This window comes from Glycine soja, chromosome 5 (assembly GCF_004193775.1).
Source record: "Glycine soja cultivar W05 chromosome 5, ASM419377v2, whole genome shotgun sequence".
Lineage (NCBI taxonomy): Eukaryota > Viridiplantae > Streptophyta > Magnoliopsida > Fabales > Fabaceae > Glycine > Glycine soja.
Window position 1 is genome coordinate 33,488,953 of NC_041006.1, and position 16,544 is coordinate 33,505,496.

Genomic DNA, 16,544 nt, shown 5'->3' on the forward strand with positions numbered 1-16,544 from the left:
TTTAACATATCTCATTTTTCAATCATGTTTTTTTCATTCACAAAGTTCGAATCCGAGATCTTAATTAAGAAAATCGAATCTAAAATAACTTAAACTAACGATTTGTTGGTATAATAATTAGTATTTTAATGGTGAAACATCTCGCGTGAAGATAATAGTTTTCTAATTGATGGCTAAATTAGGGCATTCTCCCCCAAGCTTTGTTGAGACAATCGCCATATGGATCCCAATGGGGATGGCAACACTATGTGAATGTCCTTTAGGGACAATGTCCTAGGAAAGAAAACCGCTCCAAGGATATTTTGCCAAAAGGTGTAATGAAACTAGAATTGGAAGGAGGGAATGGACCCTTTCGAAGTTTTGTTTTGAACCACACATTATTTTTTAGTAGTTGTGCCAACCTTGGAGAAAATTTCTTACATATAGTGAAGCTTATGAGAAAGAAGTTGGGTTTCTTGATTATGAGGGAACAATATATTGCATGCCCTTTAGAAGTTAGATGGTGGCTTTGAATTAATATTAATGGACATCACTAGTGGGTTTTTCATATGGTTAGTTTTGATTTGGATACTGATCGAGTATTCGAATTAATGCGCATGTGTTCTTCGATCATTACCTAACTGATTGTCCTTGAACACTAGATTTCTCAGCAACAGAGGCGGTTATGGATAGAACCCTAGCCTAACTAGCTAGGTTTGGTTTCAGGCCTTAGGATGATATATTACGATGAGTGCACTCTTATATATCCAATATTGCTTCTATACAATAGGTAAACCAATCAGGGTGGATCTTAATGAGGTCACTTTGCTGACATCTACGTGGAACTTGATCTGAGATTGTTAGCGGTGGGAAAATTTTGCCGGTAGTAATTGAATATATAAATGATCACTACATTGCCCACCACTGCATTTCCCACCACATGTACCTATTGAAGTCTCATGATCTATGGTAGGATTAGCTAGTTAATTAGTAGTAATTGAAACATAAGAAATTGATATGGAAATATGAGTATAAGACATGAAAATTAAATATTACCCGAATTTAGATTATTTTGTGGGTTTGATAAATGTGGGAAATTTTGAAAAATTGAATTAGTAGAAGGTTGATAACTTGGAATGAAATTTAAAAATGATTCTTATTGAATTGATTTTGGTTTGTTTCCATTAGGTGAAAAACAAATAAAAGAGGTAAAGTTAGAGAATTTTAGACAATGTGAGTAAACAAAATTGGCTTTAGAGGGAACTTTGAGAGACAATACTTCTTCATTTTTACTCATTTTTTCCAAAAAAAAAATGATGGAAAAGGAAAAATATTGTAATATTATGTGAGTAAAAATGAGATATATTTGAGAGATTTAATTGGCTAAATTTTTTTTGAAGTTGGTCATATTTTAAATAGAGGTTGGTACATAAAATTATATTAAAAATAAAATTAATTAAATTTTTAATCGCTCAATTTTATTAAATTTTAAATTTTAGTTCTTAAATAAAAATTTCATCAGTCAAAACTTTTAAAGTATATCATTAAATGATACCATGACATCAACCGTTATTTTTTAATTATTTAATAAGATTCCTTTTCTAACGCTCTCACATTAAAAAATTTATTTAAGAACTAAAACTTAAAAAAATTTTAAAAATTTATGAACTAAAAACTTAAAAAATAAAAGTCCACGCTGACTAAAAAAACAAATCCGACCCTACACATTACATCAAACAAAGCCGAGGCTATTGGCCGATGCTAATTAGCGTTTATGTTTGACCTACGTTATATTTGAAACCACTCTAATACCAATAAGGCATTGGTTAAAAAATTAAATAAAAAAACTATTAAAATATACAACATTCAATGGTATTAATACATTTCCACCTTAATTTACAATGAATCAATTTTATTAGTTATTTATTTCTTAATCATTATGTTTGGAGAAATAATAAATAGCAAACAATTTTAGAAAAAAAAGAGTAAAATTAAGGAATTCCTTAGATTTTATATTTGAAAACAAATTATACTAATACAGAAATACCATCATGTTAGGCAACAAATGAGGTCATGTCTAAAAATCTTGTGAACCGAAAAAATGAGTCTTAAAAACTTGTAATTTAAAAAAAAATGTGTAAATTTGTTAGCATAATTTCTTCTGGAATCATGTTTAGAGAATTTGCAGAGGAACTAGGTTTACTAGAATACCATAATAACAGTTACCCGATAAAATAACAAAAATTGAATATATTTATAAGACTTACAAAATCCAGTCGCAGAACATCGAAGGTACAAGGAAGAATACTCAACAGAGTAAAGAAAATGGTTACATGATAAAGGAACTCTAAACAAGAAAGCGACAGTTGTTGGCAACAGTAGTGATCCCACTTAATGTAAGACATTCGATGCTGCAGCTAGCAATGTTGGTGCTTCATCTAAGACATGCAAATTCTTCAACTCCGGATCCAACCCAGTAGAGTATTAAATCATTATGCAAAATTGTGAAAAAGAAAAAAAGAACCTCAGAATTATTAACTCTTTCATCGTTTTCTTTCAGCACACCACTTGTATACCGGTTTAGAGGTTGGACAGACAATCTCGTCTTCACCTAGTTTGCGCTTCCTGCCTTTTTTCTGTTCATAGATGGAATATCCTTTTTCAGCATTCTACATTTGTAAGATTCATAAAGGTACAAAATAAGCAATGCAAAAACTATCAAATTACCTGCAACTCCTTCTGCATTGCCATATCCATGTAGATTTTCTCTAGTTGGTTGAGTCTACTTCTCCTTGCTTCCAACTCTTGGTAAGACTGAGCTGTTTTCCTGATAAAAGAAAATATCTTACTATCAATCTGATATCATGCTAAAATACCAAGACTCAAACACCACATTGCAGCAAAACATCTTAATACTGTTGGCATTTACTACAATTGAGATGTTTACTAAAATTAACAATCTTAAAGCACATTAAAGAGAAAAAATAAATTATAAATTACTACATTTGATACAAAAGATCCCTGATACAAAAATGCTAATCTCAGACAAGACATCAAACAAAAAAAAAGTGTTTGATCTAAGTCTTTAAAGCCAAGACAAATCATTTAATAAAAAATGTTTAATCTCATACAAGACGTCAAACAAAACAAGAACGGAATTGATCTAAGCAAAATGTAGGGATGTACCTCTTAATGCCAGCAGGAATATCTTCAGAAGTAAATGGAATTTTACTTTTTTGATATTGTGATTCTAACTCTTTAGCCTCTTCCCTATACATGAACAATGATTAAAAAAGCTATTCATCCAGAAAAAATTTGTGGAATGAGGATAAAATCTACAATTACATGCACACAACGTAACACTATAAAGAGAGAAAAAATGGGAGTAGAGGAGGAAAAGTAACATGAGAAACGTTACGAACACACTCTCTTACTGGTTGGAATCTATTGAAAATGACAATTTTGGGGGTCTCACATCATATTTAATGATTCTCTCTCCTGATTTTGTAATTTTCATTAAATTTTAACCAATTAGAGAGAATGCATTTGAAGGAATGTGTTAGAGAGTGTGTTCCGAGTGCTCCTCTATATCAATCAATAAATAGAAAATGGCACCATACCCATGGAGAAAAGTAAGAGTTTACCAAAAGAATAGATCTTATAAAATGACTAGGTGTACATTTGGCAAAGCTTCTATTAAGATTATTTGGGTTTATCTCATCACATAAACACTGAAGTTTAAAATTGAAGGTTTGAGGTCAATGATAATCTTAGAAGCTCTGTTTATAGCTTATTCCATTAAGCTTTATGGTGAAACTTATCAAGCTTATTGAATTAAGCGCTTATGACATAGCTCTCATGTGATAAGCTTTTTTTGAATAAACACTTCATTAAGTATGGCTAGTATACTAGTAGTAACAGGCTTGATGTAATCACAACTGAATGAGCTGAGTCAGCTCATTCAGATATTCAGTAAGGAAAAGCAGTTAACAATAGTTGCTCCTTCCTCTGTATAAATACCTATGTAATAAATGAACGAAAATCATTTTCTCTTTCTCTTAATTTGATATAAACAATTCTCTCCCTCTTTTCCCTATGAATAATAACTTTTACATTGAGCTACTTCTCCAAACATACCCTATAATATATATCACAAATAACAATTGCAAGCGCACACACACACAAATTGCAAAGAAATCACTTGAAACTGCATACCATATCCTTTTTATCATAATAGCCATACTAGCATATTCAACACTATATATCATCTAATAAAACAAGTAGTAAGTTGTAATCACAGGCTTAATACATGATGGAAATATCACCCCTTAAATTTGGCAACTAAACCAATCAAAATTTCATATCAAAGTACAGTAGTACACCAATCATATACAACATAATAACATTTTAAAAAAATGAATCTATGCTAGTGAAGAATGATATGGCAGAAACTCATACCTCTCCTCGGCAAACAAAACATGCTTGTTCACTGGCTGTTTATCGATAGAGTGCAGCGAGGCAGTAAGCCTTTCAATTTTCTGCAACAAAGATCAAACCATTCAGAATGAAACCTACATTATTACAATATTCACACAAAACCCCAATAAAAACAAGAAAGCAATTCAAAGCATAAGTTCCCACATTTCTCTCACTCTGAATCTTCTGGAGAATGTAACCCATATCCTGAGTCTTCATCAGCATAAGCTCTTGCTGAGTGTACTTATTCGCTTCACTCCTACACAATTCAACACAACACAGTAAGAAAGACAACAAATAACAGAAAATCGAAAAGGGCATATAGGCATGTAGCAAGCCATCACTTACTCTGGTTTATGAACTCCATCAACGGTTTTTGTTCTAACCATCTTGAAGTAAAACTCATCTTCATTTCTATTTGCAGCTTTTTCCCTAAGTTTCTGTAAAAAATTGTTAACAGTGGAAGGAATGAGAAGTTGAAGGAAGAGGAAAGAGTAAAAGGGTACCCGCAAAGTGCCTTCTTTCTTGTGGAATGCTTTAGCGCGCTGGACATAGTCTTTGTGCTTTTCTAACAGGCCGAATTTTTTCCTCGACGACCTAATGAATGAAAAAAAAAATTGAATCAAGTAATTTTGAAGTTGCAAAGACGTGATAGGAAGAGAGAGAAGAGAAACTTACGGTTGAGAACGCTCTTTGTGAGCACGCCTAGGAATGGCGTTTCGAAGAGAAGACATGTTTGGGTGGTGTTCGTCGACGGCGATTCGCTCTCACCTCTGCAAGCGGTGGTGGCTTCTGCGTTTGTTTGTTGCATCATATAACGGGCCGACCCACCATTACATTCCGTTTAAAATTTTGGTACAAAATAACTTCACCCATAGTAATGAATAATCTTTATTCAGATTATAAACACAAATAAAATAAATATTTTTCGTGATTTATTTCTTACTCAAATATAAAATTTGGTTTAGGGATATAAATTATTGTCACCTATATCAATCATTATTGATAAAAAAAAATTAATGCTTTAAATATATTTTGATATTTTGAGGAGTTAATATTTAATTTATAATTAAAGTGTGCTATATATTTAGAGAAGTCAATAAGTGTGTATAGATGTATTTTTTTAGTCTATAGATGTGTTGACTAACCTTGATTATGTTATCACAATAATTTGTGGTTTTTCATTTTAACATGCATTTTTTTTCAAAAGGTAATTATATTTGAAACACAATTGCTTATTAAATGTAAATATTTCTCAAGAAAAAATTTAAACCTTATTTGTTGTGTTGCTTAACTCCTTATAATACGGTAAACTAAGGTTTATATCCTTGTTAAAAGAGGTGATCATATTTAATGTTTTGTCCTATTTTGAATAGGATTACTAGTGAAGGAATACTTGTGGGAGACAAACCAGAAAATTTATTTGTGATTTTTTTTTGTTTGTTTGAGGAGCTTCCATTCCACGTGGTTTTTTTTTTTTTTTTTTTGTAATTTCCTTTCTCCGGCCTGGACCATCCTATAAATGCATAATTTCATAGGTTCATGTCCCTTACGTTGATGGTACATGGCAGCATGGTGGTTGAAGCTACAATAACATGTGCATTAGGTTCTTGGGTTTCATCCCCATATAAGAAAAAAAAAAAAAAAACACCAACCCCCCATTCCCATCCTCCAATCCCCCCTCCCTGTCTCCCAAGACCAAAAAGTAAAATCACATTTTCTTTACTTTTTAGATTTAGATTCAGGCTTTACTGTGAGTGTATAATTTCATATTGATGTACCACATAAATAACTGCAAAGTGAATTCAATCGGGTATTTTTAAAAGTTATAATTTTTTTTGTCCGCAATGTAACTGTGGTTTGTTCAAAATAATTTTACATATCATAAAAATTAAAAATGTATTCTTTGATTGAATAGATAAAAAGTCATTTCAACATTTTTATGCTTCTAAAAAAATGAGTGCCCCACTATTGATCCTTAGGAGATATTCTTGGTGTAAAAAAAACATAAATATTTATACATTAATTCAATTTAATAGAGATTAGTGTAAATATTTTTATATTAACAATAATTAAAAATTATTTTACATATATTTTTTAGAATAAGTATTATTATGTAAAAAATTTACACTATTAATAAGTATCTCATGTGATTTGTGTGATAATTTATATTATATTTTCAAAAATAACGAGTCTCTCCATTAACTTATGCATAAAATAATTTGTAAAGATTATCATATAGTTTCTCTAAAAAATTATTTTTAATTTATGAAAAAGTTCACTTCATTTTTTTCTCTAAAAGTAGTTATAAATAAGCTTATACAAACATGTTAGTTACTGCTAATCCATTTTCCATTTTATAATGAATGGAAATTTCATTATATTTTTTTAAGAAACGTTTCATTATATTTAAACTCGAAGATTTAACCAATCTAAAACCCCGGGAATCAAAGAAAATAAGAAATGTTAAAACTATTATGAGTGCTTAAAATAATAAAATCACAAGTCATGTTACTTCTAAAAAAAAGTAATTTGTCACAATGAATCATGTGGCATATAGGTGATCTTTTAATCTAAAACAGTTTATATCGAATCTACCGATCATTGTTCATCCATTCCTCTCGCCTGCTGTACCTCATCCCCCACCAAATCAAGCAAGGATGGCATTCAAATTGCATAAGTTAACACAAATTCTTATTTCGACTTTCCCTGCAAGGCCTAATCCGGGCAAAACCCACCCAGAACCATGGATCTTATGGATCTTCCACATGCAGTGGATCAATAGAATACTTTCAGGTTGAATCAAATTACTTGGATTATTTGGCTGCAATTACTTTCTCTATACAATGTAACTCCTAGAACCTGCAATGGCATGCAATCTCTCAAACCTTTCCCCCTTATATCTACACCAAGCCACAAAGCCTAGTCTGTCCATGAGTGATGACAAACAGATCACAATGATTGTGCTGAATTTACTCTCCGAAGTTTTTTCTTCGGTTTAGGCATCACCTCAATTGGAATGATGCACTCAAAGAGCTGCAGGAAATGAAATTAAAGATATAGAGATTAGAATTGACAACTAGTATACAAAAAAGCAATTATATGGTTTGAACAAAGTTAAAGGCCAGCAAACATGAGTTTAACACTTGGTCATATCACTTATCAATTACTTCTCGAGGCCATCCACAGTACATGATTTTTTTGAGCTGTTCATGTACCAAAATGAATGGGAGTAACAATCAAGTGGTAACAACTAACAACCAACCACTATTTCATCAAGTTAATTTTGTAATCCAAAACAATTGACCAATTCGGCTAGCAAAACAGAAGCATGAAGACGAAACCATTTCATCATAAGAGATGATATAGAACAAAGTTGTCAGACTATATATAGAAATACAGTAAGAATATGCAGATCCTTTCATATATAGAAATTCTACTGCTGATTTCCTAATTAAACCAAAATTATAAAATTTAGGCACTGAAGTAATGCAAACATAAAAGTTCACCAAAATCGCTAAAAAGATTTCCCAAGATATCTTAAACTGCAGGTTCAACTAAATGGCATGAACAAATGTAATTTAGGGATATATAAAGTCTAGTGCAAGTGAGGTAGCACAATTCAACAAGTATGATAGTCAGCAAAATCTAGAAAGCATAATATTATGCTCTGTAATGAATAATACTAGTCATGGACCTCATGATCATGAGTATTAGAGGGTTGAGTTCATAAGGACAAGTTCAAGCAGCCACAAAGAATGACTCAGAAGGCACTCTTTCCAAAGGAGTATAAATTGTGATTAACACAATGATCATAGTAACTGAAGTAATTGAGATTACAATAGGAGTATAAGTTACCCATCAGAAAACTATTTTTGGCATTTTGGACATTGCACGTATTCCACTGATAGTTCACAGAAAGTTCGATATTTTTTTTTTGGAAGGCAGAAAATATATAATATTATTAATAAGAGCAATAGTACCAGAGGTACTTAAGTGAAATTTACGACAGCAGCTATGCTGCCAGCCTCCCAAAAAACACATATAAACCCATCACAAGTCCCCACCAACAGACAAAAACACCCCAGATTAACCAAAGGCCTCCACAAGGTTGGAAGACCAATGATTAAAAGGAATATTAAATTCTTTATCTCTAGCTTTATACCAGGACCAAGCTAGGAATAAGGCGTCATCCATCACTTTGGAAGATACAAAAGGAATACTCTGAAAAATCAGTAAGTTCCTATGCTTCCAAATAGCAAAAGTTAAGGCAATCTACCACCCACACCATCTAGAATGGTGTCTCCCTACATCAAAATCATCACAAAATAAGCTGAAATGACTTGCTGGAGAAACAGGGAATGCTCCACTAGCCTGAATCCACCCCAAGGATTCCCACCACAGAAAGTTCGATATTCAAGTTGTATTGTATTCTTTCATTTTTTTCCTCTCTTTTTTCTAGATATTGGGAACAGGGACACTTCGAAAGTGATGCTTAACTTATTTGTTATTTGTGACACTTATGTGTGTTTAAGACATAAATAGTATCTTTCACCAAATTATATATTGTATTGTATGCACTTAACCGAGAAATCATGATAGGGTCCCCTGCCCCCACCCAAAAAATAATTTTGAAAAAAAAAAGACTACAACACACGAACACTTCTTAGACACTTAAATTACCCAATTTTCATGATTTAACCGTGTGAATACTATAGTTTTAACAACACCTGTCTATCAGAACTTGATGTTTGGTAACATCATTAAGCTAGAATTTACTACTTTTTTTAATTTCAACCTTGAGCTTCTGCCTATCATTAAATCCACAAAAAGAGAGCAGATATGTTACATAGTACATACGTGCTTTTTCCTCTGTCTTCTCATCTCAGCCTGCATTCAAGACCCAAGATTTCAAAAACCAATAAAACAATCAGATTCCGGCAACAAAATGTAAAAATCTTCAACCAGCAAAAAAAGAGTTACAACAAAGATGTGACTCAAATTGACTACCCACAAACAAAGTTGCATTGACCAACTAAAGGAAGTTTTAAACTTTCATCATCAGTCAAATACCAGCAATGAGACAATTTTACAGAACGCCAAATCATGCAATCCACAAGTGCACTCAAAGAATACCCATTGAAGAGAATCTTTCCAATGAAACTATTTCTATGCTTTCAACCATTCAAGCCACCTCCTCCAACACAAACCACAAGGCCAAAACAGCAAAATTACAACCCCATTAGCCCACCAACTAACACCATTGATTCCCAACCCAACAACAGCAATAAAACCATAACAACCCAACAATAGCATTAAAACCGCACCTCTTCCTTTAATAACCGCGCATTCTCTTGCTCTAGCTGGTGAACCAGATACTCAAGCTCAGATGTGTAAGCCTGCACAGCAAACAATACCCCACCAATCAGCTCCAGAAGAAAATTCAATAAACAAAAATTAAACATATAAACAATCAACTCCTACAGTGGACAGCAACAATCATAAAATGAACAATAAAACTCATAAGCAATTCCTTAAATGCTTTCAGCATTCTTCTCCTATCAGAATTTGAAGTTTCACCACAACAACCTAAGTTAACTTAAACAATTCCGCGAATTACCGGGGAAAAACTCTAATTTTGATTGAAAAGCAACACTAAAATGCAGCTAGAAAGTACAAGAAACTACACCCCAGAAAATTAAAATTCCGAACTTTAACCCAGCAGCAACTAAAAACTGAGAATCCAACCTCAAAACTAGAAACCCACATTGAGAAAAACCTCAAAACTGAATTGAAAGTTAGAAGAGTATGCACGCACCTGCTTGCGCTCCCTGGACCTAGCAGCAGACTCTCTATTCTTGATCATCCTCCTCAGCTTCTGAAGCGTTGCCTTGTCAACCGGTTCCTCCACGGCCCTTCTCTTCCCTTTCTGAACCGAGTTTGAGGGCGCGCTGCCAACGCCATTATTAGCGAAAGGCTCAACGGAGGAGGAAGAGCCTTCGGCAGGGAAGGGGAGAAAAGAAGGAGGAGGAGGAGGAGCACCTCTGACGTCTTCCTCTGTGACGGGGATGGCCTTGGTGAGGAAATCCTCGAGGGTCACGCCGCCGGCATTGTCGGTGGAGGCGGCAGCGATCCCCTTCCAGAAGTCGTCGACGGAATTGGGGGTGATGGACTTGAGGAGGTCGTCCATGGGGTGCAGATCGGAGAGAAGAGAAGAAAGGGGAGATATAGAAGAAGACGAAGATGATGAAGAAGAAGGGTCCCGTGGAAGATCCGGATTCGTCGAGACAAGCTTCGACGACGCCATGCCGCGTTTCTAGCCGTCTTTTGTTCGACTTCAACTGTCACCAAACAACACTCGCAGGAGTTAGCTCCATTGTTCCGCTTCTTTTTCTTCTTTTTTTATTATTATTTTTAGTTGAGTTCACACTATAACTGTTGTATAGTATTAGTTTTGGTTCACCAACTATTATACATCAATTTTTTTTATAAAAATTAAATAATAATAAAATCAATAAAATAAAATATGAAACCATCCATCACCAAGTACCAACAAGCAACTCATCTACCACGTCACAATACTTAAACTAGAACCTTTGGCTTTTCCTAGTTACTCATTCATGTTCCTAGCTTTCACTTTATATATAAGGTTAATTATTAATTTCATTTCCAAATTATATTAAAATATTCAATTTAAACTTTAAATTATTTTAAAATGTATTAATTTAGTCATTTCTATTTAATTAAGTTGACACCATTAAAATAACAAATTTCAACGATTTCTATTTAAATGAAGAATCTTAACCGTCATTATATTTATTATTATTATTTTAAAAAATAAAAGTTCTCCTTTCTTCTTGGTGCCTTTGTCACCACCCCCATTCACGGCCAACCCCACCACTCCCACCTTGTACCAAAAAAAATTCAAATCTGACACCTTTTCTCCCAACACTTTCTTTCCTCCTTGACCTTCCCATGCAGGCACACTAAAAACATGACCAATACAATCTTCCACAAACCCTGTCGCAAGTTCCAAAAGTTGTTGTCGAACTCGATGCGAAGCCTTTCACTGGGACTAGGGTGACGAGGGAGGCGACATCGACGTCGGGGATGGAGACAAAGGTGGAGTGATGACAATAGATCTAGACCATCCAAGTACGACAACAAAGCCTAAAAAAAGAGTGGTGACAAGGGTATATTTTTTTTTGTACAAGGTGGTGGTGGTGGTAGGGTTGGCCAGGAATGGGGGTGGTGAAAAAAACACAGAGAAAAAAAGGAAAATTTGTATTTATTTTTAAATAATAATAAATATAATGGCGGTTAAGAACGGTCGATATTCTTAAACAAAAGCTTTGAAATTTGTTATCTTAACAACTTAACTTAATTGGACAAAAATAATTAAATTAGGGGATTAAATTGAATATTTTAATATAATTTGAAAATCAAATTAATAATTGAGTCTTATATATCATAAATAAATGTTTTTTTTTTGTTTTTTTCCTCTCCACTCAAATGTTTCTCATGATTTACCCACTGTGGTGCTCTAGTTTTGCTACTTGCTCATTTAATTTTAATTTTTACATTCACTTATCATTCTCTATATATTGTTTTTGAGAGTGATTATTACTTTTTCTAGGCTTGAATATCTTTTTGATATGTGTAAGTTAGTATTTTTTATTTTTAGTCTCTATAAGTTTATTTTTTTTAATTTTAGTCCATATAAGTTTGCATTTATTCAATTTTGGTCTCTATAAGTTTTTTTTTTTCACTTTTAATTCTTATAAATTTATGTTTTTTTAATTTTAGTCTCTTTACGATTCAATTTTTTTTCATTTATAATCCCCTTAACCTCTCACTTACATGAACCAAAATTGGAAAAACACAAACTTATAAGGACTAAAAATGAAAAAAATATCTTATAGAAATCAAAATTAAAAAAATACAAACTTACAAAAAGTAAAATTAGATAAATGAACTTACAGATATAAAAATAAAAATATTGACTTACAAGAACCAAGGATGAAAAATATGTTTAAGACTTTTTTATATGTTTTTCTTTCTGGTGAAGATATATACATGTCAAAGAAAGTCATCTTTAATCTCACATTTTACCATTCATACCGTGTTATTTAATTAAAATCAAGTAATGATTATTTTATCAACACAACATGAATGATTAGAGATTAGAGTGTAGTAATAATGATTTTTTTTCATTGAATTCCAACTATTTAATTTTAGGTGTGAGGAAAAGAAACTTAAAAAAATCACTAACTCATTGTTGAAGTCATTAAGATTTTAAAAAATAATTTTGTGATTGTAAATTTAGTTGTTGTAACGTCAAGATTTTTGAGATAGATTAGACTAATTGCAGTTATAAGTACATTACTCATAATATTCTAAAATATAAAATAAAATGCGTCAAATTAACAACTATGACCATAATTTATAATTTTCATAATCATAACACTTAAACATGTAGTACTAAAAATGTAGTACTACAAAAAAAAAGTATTTAACATCTCGATGTTGTAAAGACACTTTTTACATCCGTTGTATAATTCCAAGATCATCTCATAGTTTTCTTATATTAGTTGTGATGTGTGTTTGGTGTGCATTCTTTTATGATTGACGTGCACGTCCTTTCATGAATAAATAAAAAAATAAATGTGTTATTAACAACTAATTGATTGTAATATAAACTCATTGATCGTTTGCAATTAGTGTGTTCAATCATGTGAAGAAATAAAAGAAAGAAAATTAATGGAACACTAAAAGTAATGATAAATAAACTAATTTTGTGTCTGCATTTGAACACTATTTTCAAGTCAATATGTGTTACATAATAATAGTGAAAAACTAAAATCAAATGAAATTAATTTAGTCTTCTATTTAGTCATTCCCACTTACAATTGCCTATGAAATCTGAGAGACAAACACATATTCTATTACCATTAAATGACCTTCTCTTTCATTCTTGAACATAACAACTCTTGTTATAGCCGATTCCACACAATTCTCTTCTTCATCATCAATCAAATATGAAGGCTTATAACTCTTATCTATTTAAAAATTAACCACAATGATCAAAGTTCTTCCAATAAGTTTGAACCAAATTAACAGAAATCAAATTTGAAAGTAGATATATGCATTTCATATTTATATAATGTGTATTCACAGTGATTTACCTCTTGTGCTCCTTTGGTGGTTGTTTCTCAAAGAGGAAACCATCACAATTATTCAATTTGATAACTAAATAACAATCACATTGATACTAAAAAACAATCACATTGATTAGGCATGAGAAATTTGGGGGGGGGGGGGGAGAAGAAAAAATAGGAAAAAGGAAAACTCATTATCATGGTGGCCAATAATTGGGATAATGAACCTTTGCTTTTGATTGACTAAAAAATAGAAAGTTGAAAGTATAATACAAAAACATGTGGTCATTGTTACCAATAAGTGTGAAATCGAACAAAAATAAAACAAAATGTATAAAAATAATGTGAGAAAAGAAGAAAATCACAAGGCTTTGTTCCCTATCTCTGTCACATTCCCATTGCAATTACGTTGTTGAAAACTTTGAATCCTTCTCCCTCTTTGAACACCTTTATCACCTCTTCTTTCATTTATGTCTCTTGTAATGAATAATGTACATAAAAACTTAGTGAACATACCACTATTAGGCATCATCCTATAAAAAAAAACCAACAACAAACAAACCTTGCTCTTCTTTCCATTTTTTTTCTTTCTTACTCTTCAAATATGTATTTTGGATGACAATTAACATTCTGATAAAAGTCCTTTCCAGGGTGTCATGTGTTTAAATAGAATAAGAATATAATATAACATAAAATTAAAAATTATTATTCTATCTATTCAATTTCTAAAACATTGCATATTGAAATATAGAAAATCAAACAATTATATGAATTAAGAGTGCATTAAATGTATTTTACAAATTAAAATCATTAATTTTTATTATTGATTAAAATAATTAATTAATATTTCATCAATGTGAATAATTAATTTCTCTATTAATATTAAATTACTCTCCTTTGAAATAAAAAAAATATTATAATAAATTTTGTTTCATATAATTACTAATTTAACCTCTATTATGAGACAAAATGATATTTATAAAAATGCCCCATCCTTTTTCTTTTTATATATATAAAGATTGAATGGTGTTACAGTCTCTCTATTATTGTCCTTTTGCAAATTTAACTTCTATTTTTTATATAAAAAAGTGCAAATTAGGTCTATTGTTAATTGTCCGTCAAATAAGTAACATAGTTGAGTAAGTGATTATGTGTCGTATTTGTCTTATGTGGCATTATGTAACTTGAACGAGTGTTTTAAAAAAATTAAAATTAAAATTAACCAAAGGAAATATCTTGAAAATAGACTCTTTCTAACTTAAATTTTTTCCAACCACAATCCTAGTAGTCAACTATATCCAACAACTTAAAGTTTTTCCAACCATAATCCTAGTAGTCAACTATATCCAACAACTTATCCTTAATATTCACATGGAACCTTTTTTGGTATGATCATCCTTTATGTCATCAATATTGAACCCTTCTTGCCTATACATGATATCGATATCCAAAATGAATGGATAAAACATTTTTATTTAGGTTGTGATATTGATACCCAAAATGTATGTTTTAACCTCTCTAATGATTGTTTTAATGCAAAACCATTGAATATTGACCTTTTTTTAAATGCAAGGGCTTTTAAAGAAATTATATGCAGAATATATGAATGATATGATCAATGAGATACCAATATGTATCCATTATTAATTTAACATAAAGTTAATGACCGGATCATTTTATAAAATTAAATTAGTAGCGAGATTGTATTGAAAAAAGGTCTAGAGACAAAATGTGGAAAGAAAAAAAAACAATTAATTAAGTATTCATTTTCATTAAATTTTAGACATTTATACCGGCACAATCAATCGTATCATTTTGTTTCAAATTAATTATTTTTTCTTCTTAAATTGTAGGTGTTTCTTTTTTCATTAATGTTTTTTTTCTCAATAAAATATGTAAATTGTGTCTACAAACCCATTCATATTTTTTTATTATCTTTTTTTTTCTTTTTCTTGCCGAACTCGGTATTGATACGAAATTATTTTCATTAAAAAATAATGATTATTTTTCATTGGAAACTATAAATATATATATAAAGGACATAAATCATTATCACTTGTGTTAACTATTTTTTATTCTAATTTCTTCCCAACATCATTATCAAAATAAACCCGTCTACATTTTAATTAATTGGTTCAATTCTTACTCACGAAGAAAGTTCACATTCACATTTTATGTCAAACCTAACTAACTGATACTAAAAAAAGTAGTTAAATAAATACATCATAAATATGGTTGTTTCTTCAAAAGAATAAAAAAAGAGGAGTTAGAGGAAACATCCTTTTCACTTTACGTGCATTAAGGAGTTTGCTTCTTTTGAAAACTCCTATGCATGAGTTTACCTCGTCATGCCGCTTCTATTTTGTTCGTTTCGTGTGACTTGTTTTTTCCCGTGTAACATTGGTTGCTTTCGGCCTTGTGCAACTCAATATAAAAACATGTGCCAATACAAAAAGCATTAGTTTCATTTTCAACTGCATAACACAATAATTGGCTTTCTATTTAGCTAATTATTATGTCTATGTTCAAGACGTTCTAAGATTTCAAGATATTTTTTACGGAATAAAATTTCAAGATATGTACATGTGCATGAAAGCGCGCACACGTACTAGTATTTTTCTCATGAATCATATATATTATGTGTATAGTGCACATAAATTCATGTTTGATTTTTAAATATTCTATATTAATTAATTAAGAAAGAATAAAATTTATTTAGAATGTAAATTGGAGATTTTTAAAAAATATTTATATGAATACTTCAAGTTATTTAAAAATACTTTTTTAATATATGAAATACTTTTTCTTTTAAATTTCTTATATAATAAATTTAACAGATTATTTTTAAAATTATATCATATATATTGACTAAAATTTAAAAATATATATTTCAAAATTAATTCTATATATCAAATCTTTTAGGATTAATTT

The 16,544-nt window shown here is 31.0% G+C and overlaps 2 protein-coding genes across 4 annotated transcripts; both read right to left on the minus strand.

Annotated features, from left to right (window-relative positions):
* Positions 1-2,201: 2,201 nt before the first annotated feature.
* Positions 2,202-5,316, minus strand: LOC114412607 (probable U3 small nucleolar RNA-associated protein 11). Its single transcript, XM_028376561.1, has 8 exons — positions 5,134-5,316; positions 4,962-5,052; positions 4,804-4,895; positions 4,621-4,714; positions 4,438-4,517; positions 3,166-3,249; positions 2,707-2,806; positions 2,202-2,615 (listed from the first exon to the last, which is right to left on the minus strand). Exons 1-8 carry the CDS (start codon positions 5,187-5,189, stop codon positions 2,523-2,525), a joined length of 690 nt encoding a protein of 229 aa, XP_028232362.1. The 5' UTR covers positions 5,190-5,316; the 3' UTR covers positions 2,202-2,522.
* A 1,603-nt stretch (positions 5,317-6,919) lies between these two features.
* LOC114412608 (bZIP transcription factor 12-like) lies at positions 6,920-10,880 on the minus strand. 3 transcript variants are annotated; one of them, XM_028376562.1, is made up of 4 exons: positions 10,274-10,880; positions 9,783-9,854; positions 9,316-9,345; positions 6,920-7,491 (listed from the first exon to the last, which is right to left on the minus strand). In XM_028376562.1, the coding sequence occupies exons 1-4, from the start codon at positions 10,760-10,762 to the stop codon at positions 7,408-7,410; spliced, it is 675 nt and encodes a 224-aa protein (XP_028232363.1). In that variant the 5' UTR covers positions 10,763-10,880; the 3' UTR covers positions 6,920-7,407. The 3 variants fall into 3 exon arrangements, with proteins under 3 accessions (XP_028232363.1, XP_028232365.1, XP_028232364.1); XM_028376564.1 differs by having other exon boundaries at positions 9,305-9,345; XM_028376563.1 differs by lacking the exon at positions 9,316-9,345.
* Positions 10,881-16,544: the final 5,664 nt, after the last annotated feature.

Excerpts from the sequence above, each read along its gene's own strand:
- LOC114412607 (XM_028376561.1), bottom strand. The coding sequence starts at position 5,189 with ATGTCTTCTCTTCGAAACGCCATTCCTAGGCGTGCTCACAAAGAGCGT. Across the intron at positions 3,250-4,437 it reads GTTTTGTTTGCCGAGGAGAG|GGAAGAGGCTAAAGAGTTAG; the intron begins GTATGAGTTTCT and ends GTTCATGTATAG. Across the intron at positions 2,807-3,165 it reads ATTCCTGCTGGCATTAAGAG|GAAAACAGCTCAGTCTTACC; the intron begins GTACATCCCTAC and ends TTCTTTTATCAG.
- LOC114412608 (XM_028376562.1), bottom strand. The coding sequence starts at position 10,762 with ATGGCGTCGTCGAAGCTTGTCTCGACGAATCCGGATCTTCCACGGGAC. Across the intron at positions 9,855-10,273 it reads GGTCCAGGGAGCGCAAGCAG|GCTTACACATCTGAGCTTGA; the intron begins GTGCGTGCATAC and ends TTTGCTGTGCAG. Across the intron at positions 9,346-9,782 it reads CGCGGTTATTAAAGGAAGAG|GCTGAGATGAGAAGACAGAG; the intron begins GTGCGGTTTTAA and ends TCTTGAATGCAG.